At 58.4% G+C, this 19,477-nt stretch overlaps 2 protein-coding genes across 3 annotated transcripts in view; one reads left to right on the forward strand and one right to left on the reverse strand.

Moving 5' to 3' along the window:
• The window catches only part of LOC117645335 (microtubule-associated protein futsch-like), a 51,851-nt gene extending 34,510 nt beyond the window's left edge, over positions 1-17,341 (forward strand). The window contains exons 9-12 of the mRNA XM_034385440.1: positions 1,152-1,383; positions 8,443-8,542; positions 12,702-12,823; positions 13,070-17,341. Coding sequence (XP_034241331.1) covers positions 1,152-1,383; positions 8,443-8,542; positions 12,702-12,823; positions 13,070-16,252 — 3,637 coding nt within the window. The 3' untranslated portion in view covers positions 16,253-17,341. The remainder of the gene's footprint in view (positions 1-1,151; positions 1,384-8,442; positions 8,543-12,701; positions 12,824-13,069) is intronic.
• Positions 17,342-17,583: 242 nt separating this feature from the next.
• On the reverse strand, positions 17,584-18,671 carry LOC117645349 (transcription elongation factor 1 homolog). Of its 2 annotated transcripts, none has more exons than XM_034385462.1 (3): positions 18,511-18,671; positions 18,024-18,143; positions 17,584-17,944 (listed from the first exon to the last, which is right to left on the reverse strand). In XM_034385462.1, the coding sequence occupies exons 2-3, from the start codon at positions 18,137-18,139 to the stop codon at positions 17,812-17,814; spliced, it is 249 nt and encodes an 82-aa protein (XP_034241353.1). In that variant the 5' UTR covers positions 18,140-18,143; positions 18,511-18,671; the 3' UTR covers positions 17,584-17,811. The 2 variants fall into 2 exon arrangements, with proteins under 2 accessions (XP_034241353.1, XP_034241354.1); XM_034385463.1 differs by having other exon boundaries at positions 18,602-18,667.
• Between the last annotated feature and the right edge of the window lie 806 nt (positions 18,672-19,477).

Raw genomic sequence — 19,477 nt, forward strand, 5'->3', positions numbered from 1 at the left:
GCCGGCGCTAGAGTTGCCAATTTTCCAGGCGGCGGTGCTAGAGTTGCCGACCTGCGGGATGCTTCGCATCACCTTGGCGCTGCTGGTAGACCGCACGCACGCCCCACGCCCTGCGGCGGCAAAGTGGACAAAGGGCTTTGTTGTTTTTTTTTTTTTGTATTTTTGGCAGTGCTGTGTGTTTCCAGCGATTTTCCGGTCCGGCCCGTCGGAGCGGGGTGGCGCCCTGTGCAGGCAGGCAGGTGCAGAGGGTTAGAGGGTCGGCGAATGTAAAATTGAAGGCAAAGCGCCGCCGGCCGGGGCAGGGGCTGCCAGTGTAGGGGCTTCCAGTGTAGGGCCTTCCAGTGCGGCCGTTTGCCCCGCTCTCGCTTTGTTACCAGGCAACCTGCCGCCACCCCTCCCCTTCCCCCTCCCCTCGCCTGGAAGCTGGAGGGGAAGGCCGCCGGGTCACACTGTACCGCCCCCGCGCCGCGTCGTCGTCGTCGTGCACCCTCTGGCGGTACTCGTCCCGCCCGAGGCCCCGGCGCGTCCTGGAGCACCCCGTCGAGCACCCCCTGGAGGAGGCCACGTGTTGAGCGCGACATCCTCTGCCGCCTCTTGGCCGCCCTGTCGTTTGGCGCAGTTGACACCCTCGCGGACCTCCTTGACGGCGGCCTCGGCGGCCTCGGCCACTTGCCTTTGTGGCCGCCGCGTCGCCGCCACCCCACGCGTTGTTTGATATTGTAAGCGAGCCTCGCGGCAACGCCAGGCGCCGTGCCGTGCCGTGCCGTGCCGTGCCGTGCCGTGCGGGGTGGGGAGGGGGCGGCCGGGCGTTCGTGTACTTCGTGTTTGCACCGTTTTGTCCGCCGAGCAGCAGGGCCCCGGCCCGGCCCCGCTCTGCAGTTGCTCGGCGCGGTTGCGTCCGATTGCACCCGATTGCGTCTGGTTTGCATAGCGCTGGCTTGCGTCGGCGTGCGGAGCGGAAGTGCGGTGGGTCGGCGCTGTTTTGCCTCTTCCGCCGGGCCGTGGTGGCCGCGCGGCCGCGGCGGGGATAGCGCCTGTCGGGTAGGCAACCCGGCCGCTCGCAAGTTTAACGGGACTGCCTACCCTCTCCCGTTGCAGGCGCTCGCCCCACCAAAAACTAAGTTCTCTAATGTTTGTTCCTCCATTTGCAGGCTGCGGGACGACGGCCTGGTGTTCGACGCCAGCCCCAGCGAGGAGCAGGGCCGCCTGCTGCACCCCAAGGACGAGGACGACGACGAGGACGACGAGGACGACCTGGGCCCCGAGACGGACGTGGACGCCGTGGACGACGACGTGGATGACGTCGACGACGTGCTGGTGTCGCCCGCCAGCGCGCCCACGAGCAACCCGTTCCTGGAGAAGACGAGTCTGGACAAACATGAGGTGAGCCTTGCAGTGCAGTGAGCAGGCCAAGCAGGCCAAGCCAGCCGCCTTGACAGTGTGTCGGCGAGGGCGAGACACGCCCTCGCCTCGCAGCATCGCATCGATCCCCTCCAGCCTCCAGCACACTGCAGTCCCCCAGGCGCTCTGGCTCCACAATGCGGGAAATTCCTCAAAATTAAAATCGACCCCAACTCGTGGTCGACACCTACAGTTGCAAATCTTCTGTAAAATCTCGATTAACTCTTGTACGCATTATTTTGCCCTCTATGACTTAGTTTTTACGGTGCACACTATCCGCTCTATCGGCTTCGCATTCCGACGGCAAGGGAGGACGCGGCCAAGAGCATTTGTGTGCGTGTGTGTGTGTGGGGGGGGGGGGACGTAGCGCCCCTTCCCGTCGACAGCCCCACGTCGGGCTGGGCCGGCTTGGCGCGAGGCTTGGCGTCCCGCCCGTGCGCTACGCCCAGCCACGCCCCGCCACGCCCCGCCACGCCCACGAGCCGCGCTGGAGAGTTTTCACTGAAATGGATTAGCAACGTGGGTCCGGTGGCAGTCTTCCAGGCAGGCTCCCAGGCAACAGGCGCCGCCAAATAACGAATCAGCCACTCCGTGCCGGGATTCGAACCCGCGCCCGACGTCGCGACGCTGCTCGGTGTCGACGGAGGCGGCCCTCTCGCGGGGTCGATGGGGGAAATGGATTGAGTCTGGGTCGCTTGGTGCTTGGTGCTTGGAGGCCTCGGTGCCGCCATCGGCTGCCCTGCCATACACTGTGCCGGCCTGCCGGGCCTGCCGGGCCTGCCGGGGGCAACGGCCCAACGGCCGCGCCCCGGACAGCCCCGCACTACGCCAGCCTAAGGCTGCCTCTGTCTCTCTCGCACTCGTGGGCCGTCCCGCGTCCAGGTGCGCTTAATCAGCTGTTCGGGAGGCGCGGTCGTTTGTCCCGGCCGGACGATTAGACGAACAAAACGAAGGGGTGCGCTAATGAATGGCGGAATCTTCTGCACGCCATTTTGAACGAGAGAGACTTAGATAGATAGAGAGAGAGAGGGAGAAAGAGGGAGGGACAGAAAGAGAGAGAGAGAGTGGACTAACACTGTGAGCGTTGAGTCCAAGCAGTGCAAGTTGTCGAATGAATGGCGTGCCTGTCGGCCTGTGGGCCTGCACTGCGATTGAATGAAACGGTGTCTGTCTCCGTCGGACACTCCCCGGGCGTCGCCGCGTCGCCGCGTCGCGCCGGGCCGCGAGAGAGACGGAGCGACGGAGCGAGAGCGCTTCGGAAGGGGCCTGCAGCAGGCGGAGCCGGCTCTGAATGCACCAATGCATCACTGCAGCCCGCCGAAGCCGGCCGAAGCAGCCCGAGCCATTGAAACTCGTTCTGCCCACGCGCTGGTCTGGCGGTGCCGGCGGTGGCGTGTGCGCCTCGCCGCGGCACTTACAGGTGCTTATTCACCCCTTGCTTCCCCCTCCCCTCCCCTCCCCTCCCCTCCCCTCCCCTCCCGGCCTTTGCCACTTGTTAAATCTCCGCCGCGGTGTCGTTAGGGTAATGAATACAGACAAGGCACCCAGTTGTTTAGCAGCCAACTCGCCTCTACTGGAAGGGTAGACTGACAGAGAGAGAGAGTGAGAGAGAGAGAGAGACCAGGCCCTTGGTCCCTCGGGCTGCCCCGCTGGCTTGGCTGGGCTGGGCTGGGCCATTCCGCCCTTCGTGCCATTTCAGAGTACCGGGCCCTATCCTATCCCAGTCCGCCACATGCCAGGGGCAGCCAGAGGCCCGCAGCTCTGCGGGGCCCTGCTTGCCCTGCACGCGAAGGGAGCTCTCGGACGTGTTTCGGGCGAGAGCGCCCCGCCCGCCCCGCCCCGCCCCGCCCCGCCCCGCCCCGCCCCGCCCCGCCGAGGCCAGTTTATCGGGTCGGTGAGAAACGGCTGCTGAATCGGTAATTGTGCTGGAATGGCTGAGGCCGTGGCCCGGCCCGGGCCAGACGAAATGATAAATTAATTCATTTGCACCCCCTGGTGGACCCAGCCCGGTCCGGCCCGGCCGGCACCTGTACACTGTCGGGGACGCAAACCGGAGCGATTTTGCGGCGCGACTTTTTAGCCGTCCGCCTCGGCGCCTCGCCTCGCCTCGCCTCGCGCGCATGCGTGTTGGTGTGGGTCCCATCGCATCCTGTCCGCGGCACCAGCCGCCGCCTGCCTGGAGCCTGGCTGGAGCCCCGGCCGTCGGCAGCAGCAGCCTAGCAACCGCCAAGCGCCCCCTCCGGGCCGCGCCCTCGCTCGCCGCCCCCACCCCCGGGGCCGGCGGGCAGGGGCCGCCGCGGGGGTCGTTGATTTAGGCAGACTTGACTGCGGACGACGCGGAGGAACAACTTGGCTCGCTCGCAAAGGCTGACCGGGGCCGCGGGGCCGAGGGCAGTGCGCGGTGCGCTGCCCCGGCGCACAGTGGGCCAGAAGACCGGTGGGGTCACACGTTCGGGTCGAGCCCCGTTTAGCGACTCTAGAGCTCAAAACGCGTCTAGAGTTTTGGCCGCCTCCGCCGGTCTTCTGGCCCACTGCGCGGCGTGGCTCGGCGTGGCGCCCCAGTGCGTGATCCTGCAGGAGGGCGTGGCGACGGTCGCGGAGGGCGTTGCCGCGGGGACGGCGCGGTGACGTGGGGACGGGGACGCCGTGGTGGCGGCGACGTCGCATCACGCCACCGGGGTGGCGCGCCATGGCGGGGCGAGGCGGTCATCTCGCTCGCGCCGAATTCCAGGGCCAGCCGGCCAGCCGCGCCGCTCTGTCTCTCTCCCACTCGTGGGCCGTGCCGTACTGCCCTGCTGGTGCGAGGGAGACAGCGGCGGCGGAATGACTCTGCCGGTGGCGGACAAATCGATTTCGGGTATTGGAACGCCCCGCTGGCCGTGCTGGCCGACGCGCGGAATGAGGGTGATGTAACTCGAACCGGATCAAGCACTCCGTCGAAGCTGAACCGAGAGAGGAAGAAGACCCTGGCGTTTGGCCGACGAACCGATCAGCGCGTCGCGTCCCGCCCCGTCCCCCACCTCTCGCCGTCGCCGTCCCTGTCTCCGGCCGGTGTGTGCCCGGAGTATTAATCGGGCGGGGCGGGGCGAGGCGGGGCGGGCGACGACGGCATTGCAGACGAAACGCTCGCAGACTGCGACACAAGGACAAACAGGCGGACGGGCGGACGGGCCGGCAGGGCGGCCACTTTGACACAATGGCGGTCCGCTAATTAACTTAAGTAGGGAGGAAGAGAGGAAGGCGGCGCGGAGCAACCCCCGCCGGCGGACAGAGGGACGCACAGTGGGCCAGAAGACCGGTGGAGGCGGTCAAAACCCCGGACCCGTTTTGAGCTCCAGAGTCGCTAAACAAGACTCGAACCGAACGTGTGACCCCACCAATAGATTGCTCTCCGAACGAGGAATCCATTGGTGGGGTCACACGCTCGGTTCGAGCCCTGTTTAGCGACTCTGGAGCTCAACGCGTCTAGATTTTTGCCGCCTCCACCGGTCCTCTGGCCCACTGCGGGACGGACGGTGCGTGCGGTGTGGGCGTGCCGGGCGTCCGCCGCCCCCCGCGTCGTCCGCTATCTCCGTCTCACTTGCTCCGCGCTCGGCACTACACGGCGGCCACCCTCGCGGGGACCACTCTCCTCCGGATTACGTTGCAGTTGGGACCCCCTCGCTGCCCTCGCTGCCCTCGCTGCCCTCGCTGCCCTCGCTCTCCCGAAGGCCGAGAGGCGTGACGCCTGTCGGGTTTAAGGTTTAAGGTTGGACGCTCAACGAACGGCTCTGTCAAGCATGAGCCTCTCACTGTTACTTAGTGAGGTTGATGGGCAACACAGGGGGCCCTTAGTCCGCAGAGTGCGGCTCCGAGGAGCGACACTCCGCTGCGCGCGTACAACTGGGCTGACTGTCAACCTTTTGGTACAGTCGGGGTTTCCACCCTCCCAATCTACTGCCCGCGCCATACCGTCGTCGCAGCAGCCGAGGGGTGCGTGTACTCACAGACCGCTCGTCCGGCGCCTCAGGTTTTGCACTGCCCCGTTAGGGGCAATGCGGGGGGGGTCCTCCCGAGGGGACCCCCTGATTAGTTGTTACAGATAGCCAGGCAAGCCTAGCCGCTGTTTGGCCTAGTCCTGCCGCGCGGCCAAAAGAAAGCAGGCAGGCCGGCCAACCGACTGGCGCCCTCACACTTTTCACGCGAGCTCAAAATGTGTCGGGTGGAACAGGATCAGGTAATCGGGCCGCTGGCTGGGGCACCGTCGAGCTAACAGTGCGTCGACCGCATCGACCGACGGCCCGGCGGCCGGCCGGCCAGACGGCCACACACCCTGCGTCGCTCTGCGTCGCTCTGCGTCATTATGCCCAGGATGACGGTGATGAGGATGGATTTCGCAGTGCACCGCACAGCACGCCTCCCTACGCAGAGCGGCGCGGCTCGCCTACCTGATGCTTTTCGCGATCGCGCGCTGATTTCACGTCATGGCAGCGAATTATCATTTCGACCACGCCCCGTCGCGGGCTGCCAGCCCTGCCAGGCTGGCGCCGCGGTGACAGCACGGACAGACAGGCAGGCAGGCAGACAGACAGGCCTCATGAAGCTGGCCAAGTGCCGCCGCACCACGGCCCCGCAGCCCTTCGGCGGCGCGCCATGACCCCACGGGAGCGATCTGAGGCCGGCAGGCCGATGATTCAGGGATTACCGGGCCGCTTGGCCGCGCTTGGCCGAGCTTCACAGTGGGCCAGAAGACCGGTGGAGGCGGACAAAATTCTGGACACTTTTGAACTCCAGAGTCGTTACACAGGACTCGAACCGAACGTGTAACTCCACCAATGGATTCCTCGCTCGGAGAGCAATCCATTGGTGGGGGTCACACGATCGCTTCGAGTCCCATTTAGCGACTCTGGAGCTCAAAACGCGTCCAGAATTTCGGCCGCCTACACCGGTCTTCTGGCCCACTGTGCGCTTGGCAGTGGCGCGACGACGGGGCTGAAGGCGGAGGCACTCGGTGTGCTGCGGGGAGCGGCTTTATGGAGTGGGCGATTACAAGCCGGGGATGGAAGGCAAAACGTTTTGGGAGCGACGCGCTGAGCGATGCGCTCATCGCTCCTCCACCCCGTCGGCGCCGTCGGCCTTGCATGCCTCGGTTGCGTTTCGCGTTGACAGAGGGAAGTCAGCTGAGCGCGGCGAGCGGCGCGCGCGAGGGTGGCCAGATGGCAGTGCATGTGTCCCGGGCGGGGAGATGTTCGTCGACCCCTCCGCGGCCAAGGCCTCCTCCGCGGCGCTCGCGGCGCGTGCCGACGCCGTGCTCGCGGCCGTGGGGCAGCCAGGCAGCAGAGCGGTTCCGAACGGCGCTTACGTCGCGCTGTCTCTGTCTCCGCGTGGGTGCGAGCGAGACGAAAGCACTGTTCGGCTGGCTTAGTCACTCGATGATGGCGCCGGAAACTCGCAAACGACTACACTGCGTGGCACTGCGACTGCGGCGCGCATTCATCGATTCGGCGGCCATTTAATGAAATGCGGAGCGTCGTCGCTCCGTCTCTCTCGCACGCCGGCGACGGGGCGTGAGTGCGAGAGAGACGGAGCGACGAATCTGTCCGCTGGGGGCGGAATCGGCCGCGCGCCGCTAGCTGCTTCCTTCCGGGGGTGGCCGAGCTCGCCGAGCTCGTCGCCAAGGGTAACAGCGCCTCGGCGTGGCCGCGAGGCTGGCCCGGCCGGCTGAGACTGGCTGAGGCTGAGGCTCCGCCGCAGCGCCGTGCCCTTTGCGTGGAGCGAGGAGGAATATTGTCCCGGCGGTGCTTTATAGCTTCCGGCCTGGTTCGAGTGAGTGAGCGAGTTGGTGCGAGTGAGTGAGTGAGCTGGTGCGAGTTGTCGGTGGATTGTGAGGGACCGCAGTGGGCCAGAAGACCGGTGGAGGCGGCCAAAACTCTAGACGCGTTTTGAGCTCTAGAGTCGCTAAACAGGCCTCGAACCGAACGCGTGACCCTACCAATGGATTCCCCTTTCGGAGAGCAATCTATTAATGGGGTCACATGTTCAGTTCGACCCCCATTTAGCGACTCTGGAGCTCAAAACGCGTCTAGGGTTTTGGCCGCCTCCGCCGGTCTTCTGGCCCACTGTGGGGCCTTCCTTGCGGCTTCGAGACGGTCCCCGGGCGCCGGGGAGGGACATTCTTGGCGGCCGCTGGCCGCAGTGCAACTCGATTCCCAACAGTGCCTGTCGCTCTCGCACTCGTGGGGCGGCGCGAAGGGTCCGTAGGGGTGCGAGAGAGACAGAGCGAATCGGAAGGGAACGGTCTAGCGGCACCGAGCGGCCATAGCGCAGCGCAGCCCTGGCGCTTTGTGTGTGATTCGGCGGCCGAGGCAGTGCAAGTGCATGCGAGTGCATCGGGGTGGCGCGGGGTGGCGGAGAGCCGCCAAGCCGCCAAATGTCACTAGCCTTTCGAAAGGCCACCACGACCACGCCGCCGCGGTGCACGGGGCGCGTCGCAGCGCGTCGCAGCGCGTCGCAGCGCGTCGCAGCGCGTCGCAGCGCGGCCAGACAGTGCAGTGCATGCGGTGCTTGCTGCGCCGACATGTGGCGGACCCGGCGGACGCGTGTAGGTGTAACGGTGTAACTTTGGCACTTTCCGCTGCGCCGCGTCCGCGACAGTCTCGGCCCCGGCCCCTTTGCCCCGGTTTTAGCATTCGGCTGATGATGCGGCCGCCGTTGTGATTCTGCGGCTCTCCGTGACGGTGTACTCGGGCTCCTCGGTGCTCCGTAGCTCCGCAGGCGCCGCCGTGTCCCGTGCACGCTCCGGTAGTTCGTACCTTGTAACGCCGGTCGCCGGCCCGGCCCGCCCCCCGCGCCGTGCCGCCGTGCCGTACTGGCGCGGGGAAGCCGAAGCCGAGGCCGAAGCCGTCCTCCGAGGGTTGCCTTTCAGCAAGAAAGGAACAAAGTGCAGAAAATGATGACGCAAATATTTCGCCCTGGCTTCGGCCCTTCGGCCCAGTTAAAATCCGTGACCAAGTTCCAGTGCGGCTGGACCGACCGGTAAAATTGAGTGTTTTCTTGTTCCAGGTTCTAGCCCTCGCTCTGGGCACTGGCCTCGGGGCCGCCGACGACGACCAGCCCACCTCGCTGGAGGCGCTCGACCCGCTGTCCTCGCAGCTCCTCAAAGGTGGGTATCAGGTGCCTCTCAGCTGGGACTTGCAGCCCTTCTGTCTGCCCGTCCGTCTGTCTGCCCTCCCAGGACGAGGCGCTGCCGTTACGGCGTGACGGCGCCTCGCCTCATATGGAGCCACCCCGTCCCCGTCCCCACCGCGGCAAGGTGGTGCCCGGCCCGCCGGTGCCGGTCGTCGGGTAATCGCGGGGTGCCCCACAAGGGCCTCAAGGTGCAGCGTAGCGCGCGTCGCATCTAGTGGCTCTCCTTGCCTTTGGCGTCGAGCCGTCGGCGCCCCGCTGCCCCACTCGGGGTCGCGCGGTCGCCCCTCGCCCTTGCACCGAAATAGCCGGGCTGGAGTCGCACCGCGGGTCGCGTGCGAGGCGCACAGTGGGCCAGAAGACCGGTGGAGGCGGCCAAAACTCTAGACGCGTTTTGAGCTCCAGAGTCGCTAAGCAGGACTCGAATCGAACGTGTGACCCGACCAATGGATTGCTCTCCGAACGAGGAATCCATTGGTGGGGTCACACGTTCGGTTCGAGGCCTGTTTATGGGGACTCTGGAGCTCAAAACGCATCTAGAGTTTTGGCCGCCTCCACCGGTCTTCTGGCCCACTGAGGCGGCCGCGTTGATGCACTCGCGGGGGCACGCCTCTCTGGGCACGCCGCGTGTCGCATGTCGCGGCGCCACTCCGGACGCAGCCCCCATCCCCTTCTCGACGAGCAGCGTGGCGGTGGCGTCGACGTCGATTCGGCGTCGTCGTCGACGGCGTCGGTCCTCCGCCCGCCCCCGTCTCCGCCGCCCCCTCCCGCCGCTGCCGGTGCGCGCCGTGCCGTGTCGAGCCCAGCCTCCCCTCCCTCTCTCCCTTTCACTCCCCTCCCCTCCCCCCTCTCCCCCTCCGCCCCCTCGGGTCGTGGCGGCGGGCGGCGGGGCAGGAGCCGGGCCGGCTGGGCTGCTTCGCTCGGTCGCTGGTTTGACGGCGAGGCAAGGCACAGCAGCACCGGCACAGCGCAGAGCCCGCAGAGCACAGCGCGGCCCGTAGTCTATTTCTGTCGTTTGAAACGGAACGGAGTGAGAAGCGAACGAGTCGAGCGGCGAGGTGCCCGCTGGCGTGCTGCACGGTGCTGGCCGCACACTGCAACACCGCACCGCAAGAACGAGGAACCACGAACCATCGGCGAGGACCGGGATTCATTTGATCGGTGCGTGCTTGGCGTGTTTCGGAGTGTGTCGTGAGTGCGTTGCCCGGCCGCCTTAAGGCCGCCCGGCCCCGGCCCAGTGAGTGACAGTGTTGTGGTGGTGCAATCGTAGGGAAGGAATCCGGAGGTGCGGCTCGGACTGGCTCCACGCGGACCCCCCGGCACGGCCTCTTATTTTTGGACCCATTTGTTTATAATCGGAAGTAGCGGCCGTGGCGGAGTGCGCGCCGGCCTGAGGCCCCGAGCTGGTTGGGTGTGAAGTGTTTTGGGGCGAGGCGGGCAGTGTGCTGGGCAGTGCTGGGCAGTGTGCTGGGCGGCCGCACCGTCCGTGGGCCCGCAGGTGAGCGGCGCGGCGATCAGGTACACCACAGTGACGGGACGGGCGGATGAGATCCGGGCGCGCGATTGTGGTCTTGATGCTTTCCTTTTTTTGCGGTGTGAAGTTTGGCGAATGGCGTCATGCCGCATGGCCCTGTCCGCTGCACATGTCGCTCCCTCTCTCTTTCTCTCCTCTTCGTCTGGTGTTCATCGGCGATTCTCGCCTCTCCTCTTCGCCGAGCAGCGAGCAGCTGGCCGGCGCGGCGCGCCACGGCCCGGTGCGGTGACTGGCTGCTGTGGGATAGGTCGCGGGTTCAAACCCGGCCCGGCCCAGCCCAGCCGGCCCCCGTTTTTGGCGTGTGCGGGCGATCGCTTATGGCGTGCGCGTTAACGGGTGACTGCGAGTCGAGGTGCACTGCTTGCAGTGGAGTGAAAGTGCCCGTCTCCGGCGGGGGGTTCGTCCCACGCGCCGTGCCCGCCGCCCACAGTACTGTATGCGTCCCCCCCCCCCGCGGGGCCACGGCCACGTTTAGCTGAAGGGAAGACCCTCTGTGACTTCCGCCCTTTCGAGCCAGGTTTCGATAGTTGGACTGCGGGAGGGGTGTTTCCTCGTTCCGTGTTGTTCGCCTGGCGTCGTGGTCCTCGCGAGCTAGCTCCGTTTCGAAGTCGACTGCGGCCACTGTCCACTGTTTTGGTTGGGAACGCTGTGCAGTGCAGCTCTGGTCGTTTGACCCTGCTGCTTAGCGGGAGCCTCCTGTGCCCCCGCTCCGCGCTCCGCTCGCTGTCAAGTCTAGGCAGGCCGCCGGCTTGCCGCCCACGGCTCGCGGCCCGCGGAGTGAATATCCTGAGCTCGTGCTCTCGTCTGTCTCTCTCGCACTCGTCGGGCGTCTCGCAAGGATGCGAGAGAGATCGCCTCTAAAGAGTGCTGCATCGCTGCGGCCGTGCCGGCCGGCGGTGCTGCATCTGGAGCGAGGCTGGAAGGGTGCCCCCCTCCCCTCCCCGCGGCTCCCGCGACCTGTTGAGCGCACCGCGGTCCGCGCTCGCTCACACTGCAGGGGCGTGTGGGGCCACACTGTGGGGCCACACTGTGGGGCCACTTCCGAACGGTGCTTTCTTTGCTGTCTCCCTCGTCCGGTAGGGGTGCCTGGCCGAGACTCGTGTGTGTAGGCAAGTTGTCTAAAACCAACCCTCCGGTTTTGTTTGCGCTGTGTCGTTGGCCACAGGCGTGTGTGGAGCGGATACAACTGCCGAAGTTGCGGGCAGAAGACGGGGAGGCGTAGCCTTTGGGTTCGAGGTGACAGGAATTCGCTGATGTTGTTTGGCCTCGTGGTAGGGGAGGGGGAGATGCTGAGGGAATTCCATGGGACGGGTCCTTATCTTTTGTGGACGGAGGTGCGTAATGCATGTGGATTAGGCGCGTAATGCATTTTAATGATTCCTTTTTCCGGCTTGTCGCCACCCTTGTTGGCCGCGCTGGGGTTGCTGGGCCGGCTGGCTGGGCTGGCTGCTAGGGGTGGGTGTGGTGATCAAGTCATCTGTTTGGCCAGCGCGCTGGCGGAAGTGTTCCGAGTGGGAGGTCTCTCTCTTGCGCTCCCTGGTCGCGTCGCGGGGGTGCGAGAGAGACGGACTGCAGCTTGGCGCGGAGTCGGCGGCCTTTTGAGGGGTGTTTTTTGTTTTTTGGAGTGTAGCGGTGGCGGCTGGGCGAGAGCTGTAGTGGGCGAGTGGCGGGCGATATAGATCGATGCCCCTCCCCGCCCCGCCCCTCCCCCAAGGCTGCTGTGTGCCGTGGCGGCCGCGGCTCGCCCTGCTGCACTCCACCCCTACTGCTCTTTCTACCCTCTGGCTGCCCCGGCGGCGCGCCGCGGCGTGGCGTGGCGGCACGACGTCGCCGACACCCTCCCTCGGGAGCACCGACGCCAGCCAGCCAGGCCGGCGCGGGAGGGGAGGAAGGGGGTTGGTGCGGTAGGGTGGGGCGGGGTCTCTGGCCCCAGGAAGCCGGCCGGCTGGAAAGGGAGGTCTGGCTGGCTGCCTCTGGCTGGCGGTGGCGGTGCCAGCTCAGTCTGCCGGCCAACATGGACTGTGTGGTGTCGGGGGTTGCGACGGCGCTGCCGGGACAGGGACAGGGTGGGGCGCTGGATGGGTCTGCTGGCGACGTCGCCGGCCTCGGCGGGGTGGCCGTCGGCGCGCGGACGGCCGGGGTCCAGGGGCGTGCCGCGGGCGGCGGCCGTTCAAGAGGCCGCGGCGCGGACCTGGCCAGTGAGTCACCCTGTCGTATCTCTATCTCACCTCCTCGTGGCAGGCCGGCAGGCCAGGCCCTGCCCTGGCTGGGAGTGGCAGGCGGGCCGGGCGCGGGCAGGGGCGTTGGCGGCTGCTTTGGGACGAATTCTTGTGCCGGTTGGGGTGGGGCGGGGCGTACCTTTCCTGGGGCCTGGCGGGGCGGCCTGGCCCCACCGGCCGGCGGAATGAATGGTGCGATTGCAGAGAACAATCGGTGCTCTGTAGGGGAAGTGAGAAAAGTGCACGTGGGTGTGCCGAGGCTCACACTGTTGGAAGCCAGTGTGTCTGTCGTGCGCGTGTAGCCGTGTCTGTGTATCTGTGTAGCCACGACTGTGTGTGACGTCTTGGCCAAGGGCTAAAAGGGATCCATTTTCGTCTTGCAGGTGGCGCTGAGGTGGACAATGTAGCAGAGAGCGGCGAGGAATCGGAAGACGAGTGGAACTACTACCGTGTTGAGCCGACCGGAGACAAGGAGTCAGCTTCAGCCGCCGCACAGGAATCTGATGTGAGTTATTTTTAGATTTTTATTGCGTTTGCAGTTTGGTCATTTAATTCCTAGTAGTATGTAAATTTTTTAAAAAAAGAAAGCAATTAATCTGATTTAAACCCTTTCCTCTTTTTTCCCCCTATTTTGTGCATTGTAGTTTTACTGAGCATGTCCACTTCAACACAATTGGAATTAACAAGGAAATGTTGTTGATTTTTTTTTTTTTTTTTTGGTTTTGATGCATTTGATTTTCTTCTTTTACAGAGTGGTGCCATTGAAGATATGGAGTCCCAGTTAAATCCCAACGCTGCTGTATTTATTCCTTCGTCACCCACCGAAAACAGCAACCACATTGAACAGCCTTTCAACGAGAATCTTACTCAAGAAGAATTTTTCAACAAGGAAAACGTCATGTCATCCTCATTCATTGCGCATGAGCCTGTTTCCAAAAACGAAACATCGCCCATTGAAGCACTGAATGGAAAAGCTGATGAAGTCTGGCTTTCAAGTTCTCCGAAGAAAGGAGGTGTTCCACTCGACAACGTGCAAGTCCCACCAGAGGAGGAGTTCGATAGGGAGGTTAGCAAACGCCCTGGTGACTTGGACATTGGCAATCACGTAAATGGGAAAAATACGGAAAATGGTCAGAACAATTTTGAAGATGTACTTTGTGAAGCTCAAGAGATTGTGACAGTTGTAGAAAATTCCAATCCGTTTGTTGCACCTGGATCTCCTAAAGCAGAGCCTGGGTTTGATGAGTTTTTAATACCTGAAAAGGAACTTGAAGGAACTGTCAATCATTTTGAGGATGTTCCTGCTAGTGACAACACCACTTCTGTTCTTGAACCCGTTCCAGTGGAAGTGGTACCGGAGCACACTGAAGTAGTTGCTCCTCTCGACTCTGCTGATTTAGCTGAACCACTTCCATCTGATGATCCAGCAGGAACTCTTGCATCTGAGGAGCCAGCCAAGCCTGAAGAATCATTTGGTTTTGCTGAAACGGAACAACCATCTGCGCCAGCTCATTCCTTTGAACCTATTGATCCAAATCAATCACTGGAGTTGAACAAATCTGCAGCTGATGCGGATCTTCTTGGTGAAGCTGAAATTTGCAATGGAAACTTGGAAGTGGCTATGCCAACTCTTGATGACCATTCTCCAATAGTCTCAGGTGCATCTGATTTTAACCGTGATCATTTGGCTGGCAATCTCCTGGAGCCCCCCTCCTTTATGGATGGACTCTCTGCATCTGATACTTCTGCTGAGCCGTTTAATGAGGGCATTATGTATTCAACATCAGGGCTTGACAACATTATGAATGCAGTCAGTATGAACCCTATTTCTCCTTCTCGTGATCAAATTTCGGCTCAGTCAACTCCTTTTGAAAACGAAGCTTTCAACTTTGAGTCCAAAACTGGTAATCCAATTGAAGACAGTTCTGCTCAACCTGAGGAACAGGATCTCTTGTCTAAGGAAATCAAGAGAGAAGTTTTCAGTCTGGATGATTCAGTGTTTGAAAACTCTTGTTTAGAGACAAGAAATGACTTAAATGATGGATTTGCTGACGATGTTACCAATTTGGAGTCTGACACAGTAGGCCAAGTTGCTGATTGTGTTCAGATCAATGCTGGCTCAGAGTTTTCCTCTGAAAACCACAATTATCCTCCAACTTCCCAGTTTTTAACATTGGAAGAGGAATCTGCTGCGCAATCTCCTCCAGTGGTTGAGCCATTTTCTTCGCCAGCTATTCCACAGGAGAAACCAGTGGATGAGGTCAGTATTATCCCATCTGCTGCTACCTTTACTGAGTCTGAGATGGACATCATAGAAGACTTTGAGCCACAATACTCAGGACAGTCACCTCAAATTCCAGTACCACAGGCAAGTAGTGACCCCTTCACATTGGATTTTGCCAGTGCTGCACCCACAGTTCCAGATTTGTGCAATATTCCTATTGAAGAAAAAGTATCTTCACCTCAATCAGAAGTGACGGCTGATCCTGAATTTGTACCAGAAGTCATATTAGCTGGGCTAGGACAAACTGAACAAGAACAACCAGAGCCCAAACTAGAAACTGCACATGATCTTGTGAATGGTTTAGCAGAGGAAAATGTACCAGGACCTGATGTATTGTGCGTTTCTCCCTCTCCTGTTACTGAACCTGCTGCAGAAGTGGTGGCAGCCATCGACCTTCATGCAGAACAATCCCCTGCTATGTCGGAAACTGTTCCTGATGTCGTGGAAATAGTTCCTGAGCTTGCTTCTACTGTGGTGAGCGAAGAACCAGCTCTTCCTGAGTCTGCTGGTGAAAGTCTCCCTCAACAGGATGCCCTTAGTAATGCCGCAGCTGTTGGTGCTGCGACAGTTGCTGCTGTTGCTACTACAACTGCCGCTGTGGCTGCTGCAGCTGTGGCTTCGAAGGCTGACAAAAAGCCAGCATCTAAAGCACCGGCTGCTAAGCCTAAGCCTTCTGCTGCAACTAAAGCACCTGCGAAGACAGCTATGAAGCCAGCTCCACCTACCTCTGCCACCGCACCAAAGAAACTTGTGGTTCCCCCAGTCCCAGCAGCTCGGGCCTCACCAAGAACCACTTTAGCACCAAAGCCTAAGCCTTCAGATGCAACAAGCAAGCCAGCCCCTGCCGCATCGAAGCCTGCCCCACCAAAACCCCGGACCACTGCACCAGCACCAAAACCTGCGGAGAAGAAGCCGCTCACCAATGGAGATGCAGCGAAACCAGCTAGTGCGAAACCACTTGTGCGCACAACTGCAAGGCCAGCAACTGCACCTGCAAGAACGACACTGAAAGCTGCTGCACCAAGTGCTGCATCAGTCCCCAAACCAGCATCAGCAGCTGTCCCGAAAACAACTGTGCAACCCCCAATCAGGAGACCTACTTCAGCTGTTGCATCGAAGCCCAAGCCAGCAGCTCCAGCTTCCGGTGCCACGGAAGCCAAGGCCAAGCCTGCGTCTACCGTCAGCGCTGCTCCCAGACCTCGTCCCGCGACTGCCAGCGCTCTCAGTTCAAGGCCGGCAACGTCTGCCAAGGCTCCACTAGCGCCCAAACCTATTGATAAGCAAACTAAGGAAACTACCAACAAATTAATTTCTGCAACACGCACTACTGTCTCGAAAACTGCAGCTACAACTGCCAGCAAGACGGCTCCTAAAACTACCACGTCAACAGTTTCCAACAAGCCGTTGCAAAGCAAACCGGCACCCATCAGAAAACCTGCAGCTGCAACTGGTGCAGCTAAAACAGCAGTTGCCAAGAAACCCAGCGATAAGCCAAAAGCTCCAATGACCAACGGTGTTATGAAGAATGGTCATGCTACTCCAGATGAAATCCCTCATCAAAATGGAGTGTCTCACAATGAGCAAGTTATAGACAAAAGAGAAAGTGACTTCAAGATAGAGTCACTAGTTGACAACCAGTTGGTTGTGTAATATCTAGACTGATTTTAACTGTTTTTAACCTGTATTTTTATTTGTATTTTAAAGAATTTTAAGATGTTATTTATTTGGCAAGGGATGACTTTAAAATAAAAGAGCTTGCTTGCATAATTCATTTATTTCTGAAATTGCCCGATTCTTTGGAAACAATTTTTATAGAATTTAAATCGAGGGGAAACAACTGCCCTGTGCGTGTAACAAAGTACAGAAATTATGAAATTACATAACAGAATAGTATGAATTACGTACAAAAGTTTGTTTCTCCCTCGATTTAAACGCAATTTGTAGTATATATGTCTTTGTATGTTTTTAATATTTTGTACGGTTTTGAAGTATTCTAGAACTGTTAGTCTGATTGGCTTGAATGCTTTCTGCACAGCATCGGGCACTGAATTGTTATTTGTAAATAATTGACTGTAACTAAGGTGCTATATGCCCCACCTTACCCCAGTTGATGGGCTTGTTGAGCTTACTTACTTTTGCATGAGCTTTAAGTCATATATGCTGGGTTTATGTGATAATCATCATGCAGGATGTGTACGCCGATCTTACATGCGACCAACTACCAAAGTTAAGAAAATTGGCTGGCCAAAAATCCATTATGCTTTGTACAACACTTGTATGTGTGGTAAATCTGTATTTTTTCCTGTAAGAAAATTGTTTTTGCCTTTGCTTCCCTCTGTACAACAGCTTAGCACTTTGTATTGTACTAGAGATGTAAGTGAAAGTTGGGCATGAGTTGTGTACTATTTTGATTTTAATGTTACTGACTCCCCTCTACTTTGCCTATCTTATTTCCGATCGGCTTCAGGCCATAATGACAACTTAAATTTTATAATACGTACTGTTTCTATTTTATATTCAAATGCAATGGATTTGATTTTGTCTTACTGTACATAGTGCTATTAGTATGCAACATGTTGATGAACTGGTGTTGGCTTAAATTTGTAGGGAAATATTCCATTGTCTTTCTGAATTCATTCTGGTGAAGTTCTTTCGATGCAAATTAGTCGCTCATTTTATTGAAATCATGTGATAACTACTTTTTATTATTAAAGAAATGAAAGTGTAATTAAGTTACAATGTGGTTCTATTTTTAATACTGTATTCCTCTTAAAAACTAAAATTCTACAATGGAATGACAGACATCTTTGACACAGATTCAAAGCATTACAACTCACTTCCTTACTAACTCTTAAGGCTTCCAAAGAACTTAGAGAATCAGACCAGAATTGGACAAATGTTCGAAGGAAAACACTTCACCTTCTAACTGATGAGGTTTGAGTTATGAGTTGAATGGTTCTTCACATTAAATTAAACACTGCTCTATCTTTCAGTTTTACATATATTTGTGGTATGTACAAACAATGCATTACAAATAAAGTGCTGGAAACATGAATGATGAGTCTTCAGTCAAAACTTCTGACAGGCCACAATTAACAAAACTAGACTAAAAATTTGTCCACAAATGAAATCATTTGAACCTCATGAGAGAGAGAAGAACAGACAAGGTTCAAATCATTTGCTGAATCACAGAAAAACACAATAGTATGTTAATTAGCTGTCTCGCAGGCATCAATCCAATCATTATACACATCAACCGGTTCAGATAAAAAATTTATAGTAGTTTGAAAGTCTTCCATACAAACACGACATGTTATTCGTGCTGAATTTCGACTTTTGTCCCTGAAATCAAATATATCAGCAACATTAGAAAGTGTCAACAACAACAAAAGGAATAAAATTGAAGTGCAGGTATACTTACATTTTCACTTCACAAGATCTCTCATGGTTACAGAAGGGGCAGGTGAACTGGGAATCAAGAGGCTCAATAGCTCTTCGCTTAGGAGGAGGCTTCCTCTTGGACTTGCGCCGACCCATGGTGCTGAAACAAAAAATACAGTAGAGGAATCATACAATGTAAAGACCATACCATGGGTACAAAGTGGAAAGGAGGTTTAAAAAACCTCTTAAATTTGGTTGCCCAGCAAAATCTTGGGATAAGTGGATCAGCTCCAAGGAATCAGGATGAAGTAGTACAAATACTTTATAAATAACCATTCCCTCAGGACATCAGAGCAAAAAAATCGGGCCACAATTAAAATACTTTGAAAAAAAAAAGCTGATTTGAGAAGTAATTTAGTTTGATGGGCCTTATAAACAATACAACATAACCTCCAGACCTGTTCCTCAACTAAGTACTGGACAGTTGCATTTAGAAATCAGTTGCAACAGACTTATACTTGAATTACCTTGGGGGCTTTAGAAGTAACGAAACAGAAGCAAAAGGCGAACACAAACTACCAATCTACAAACTTTCCGTCAATTTTTGTCTGTTTTTACCGCTGTTGCCTAGAATTTCACCGCCATGATGATTTATCCTTTTTATTTTTCTTCTTCTTCTTCTTCCTTCTTCCCCTCCCCTCTCCTCCTCTTTCCCCCTCTACCGCACCTTTCTTTTCCCGCCACTTCCCCTCCACAGTTTCCCTCCGTCACGTCCGACCGAACCTAACCGAACCCTGCCTTCAAACCTCACACATCGATAGCTTCTTGAAAGCAAGTGATTCTGCGGATTCGTACATCCGTTCGGCGATCGATGAGGGGTTGTAGTGTAGCGCGTAAATGCTGCACCGAGCGCTCAGAGGACTCGAGCCCACTGCACCGCGGCCGCGCAGCGCAGGTCCCTGGTCCTTCCCTGCAGACCAAATGACTTGGCACGATCTAGGTAGCGCGACGCTCCGGGACGGCGAGGAGGTGTCGTCACCTTTTGTAACCAAAAAGACTTTTGTCGAAGTCCGTTCCATGACGCGATTAGCAAGGCCTCTTGAAGCGAGACAAGCGGCAGCATGCAGGCACTAACCAGGCATGACACAATTGAGAGACGCCGGGAGTGGGGCGTGGCGTATCATCACACCTGTGGCCTTGACTGTTTGTCGCAGGTTCGACCACACTTCACTCAAAAGAGCGCCGTAGTCTCGAAAATTTACCGGCGAGTGATGGGTCATACGTAACTCGAAACCATAAACTATGAAATGAACCTCCTCGAGAGGATATCCACAGGACAGCGGACACTTCAACAACTTAAACACCCTCCCCGCTCTCCTCCCCGATTCAAACGGACCAAACTGGCGCGTCAGGAAAACAAATCTCAGAACTGATAGTGGCGGCGCGGCCACATCAACTGATTCCGGGCGTCATTTTCGTCGCTCTGTCTCTCTC

This window comes from Thrips palmi, unplaced genomic scaffold (assembly GCF_012932325.1).
Source record: "Thrips palmi isolate BJ-2018 unplaced genomic scaffold, TpBJ-2018v1 HiC_scaffold_18, whole genome shotgun sequence".
NCBI lineage: Eukaryota > Metazoa > Arthropoda > Insecta > Thysanoptera > Thripidae > Thrips > Thrips palmi.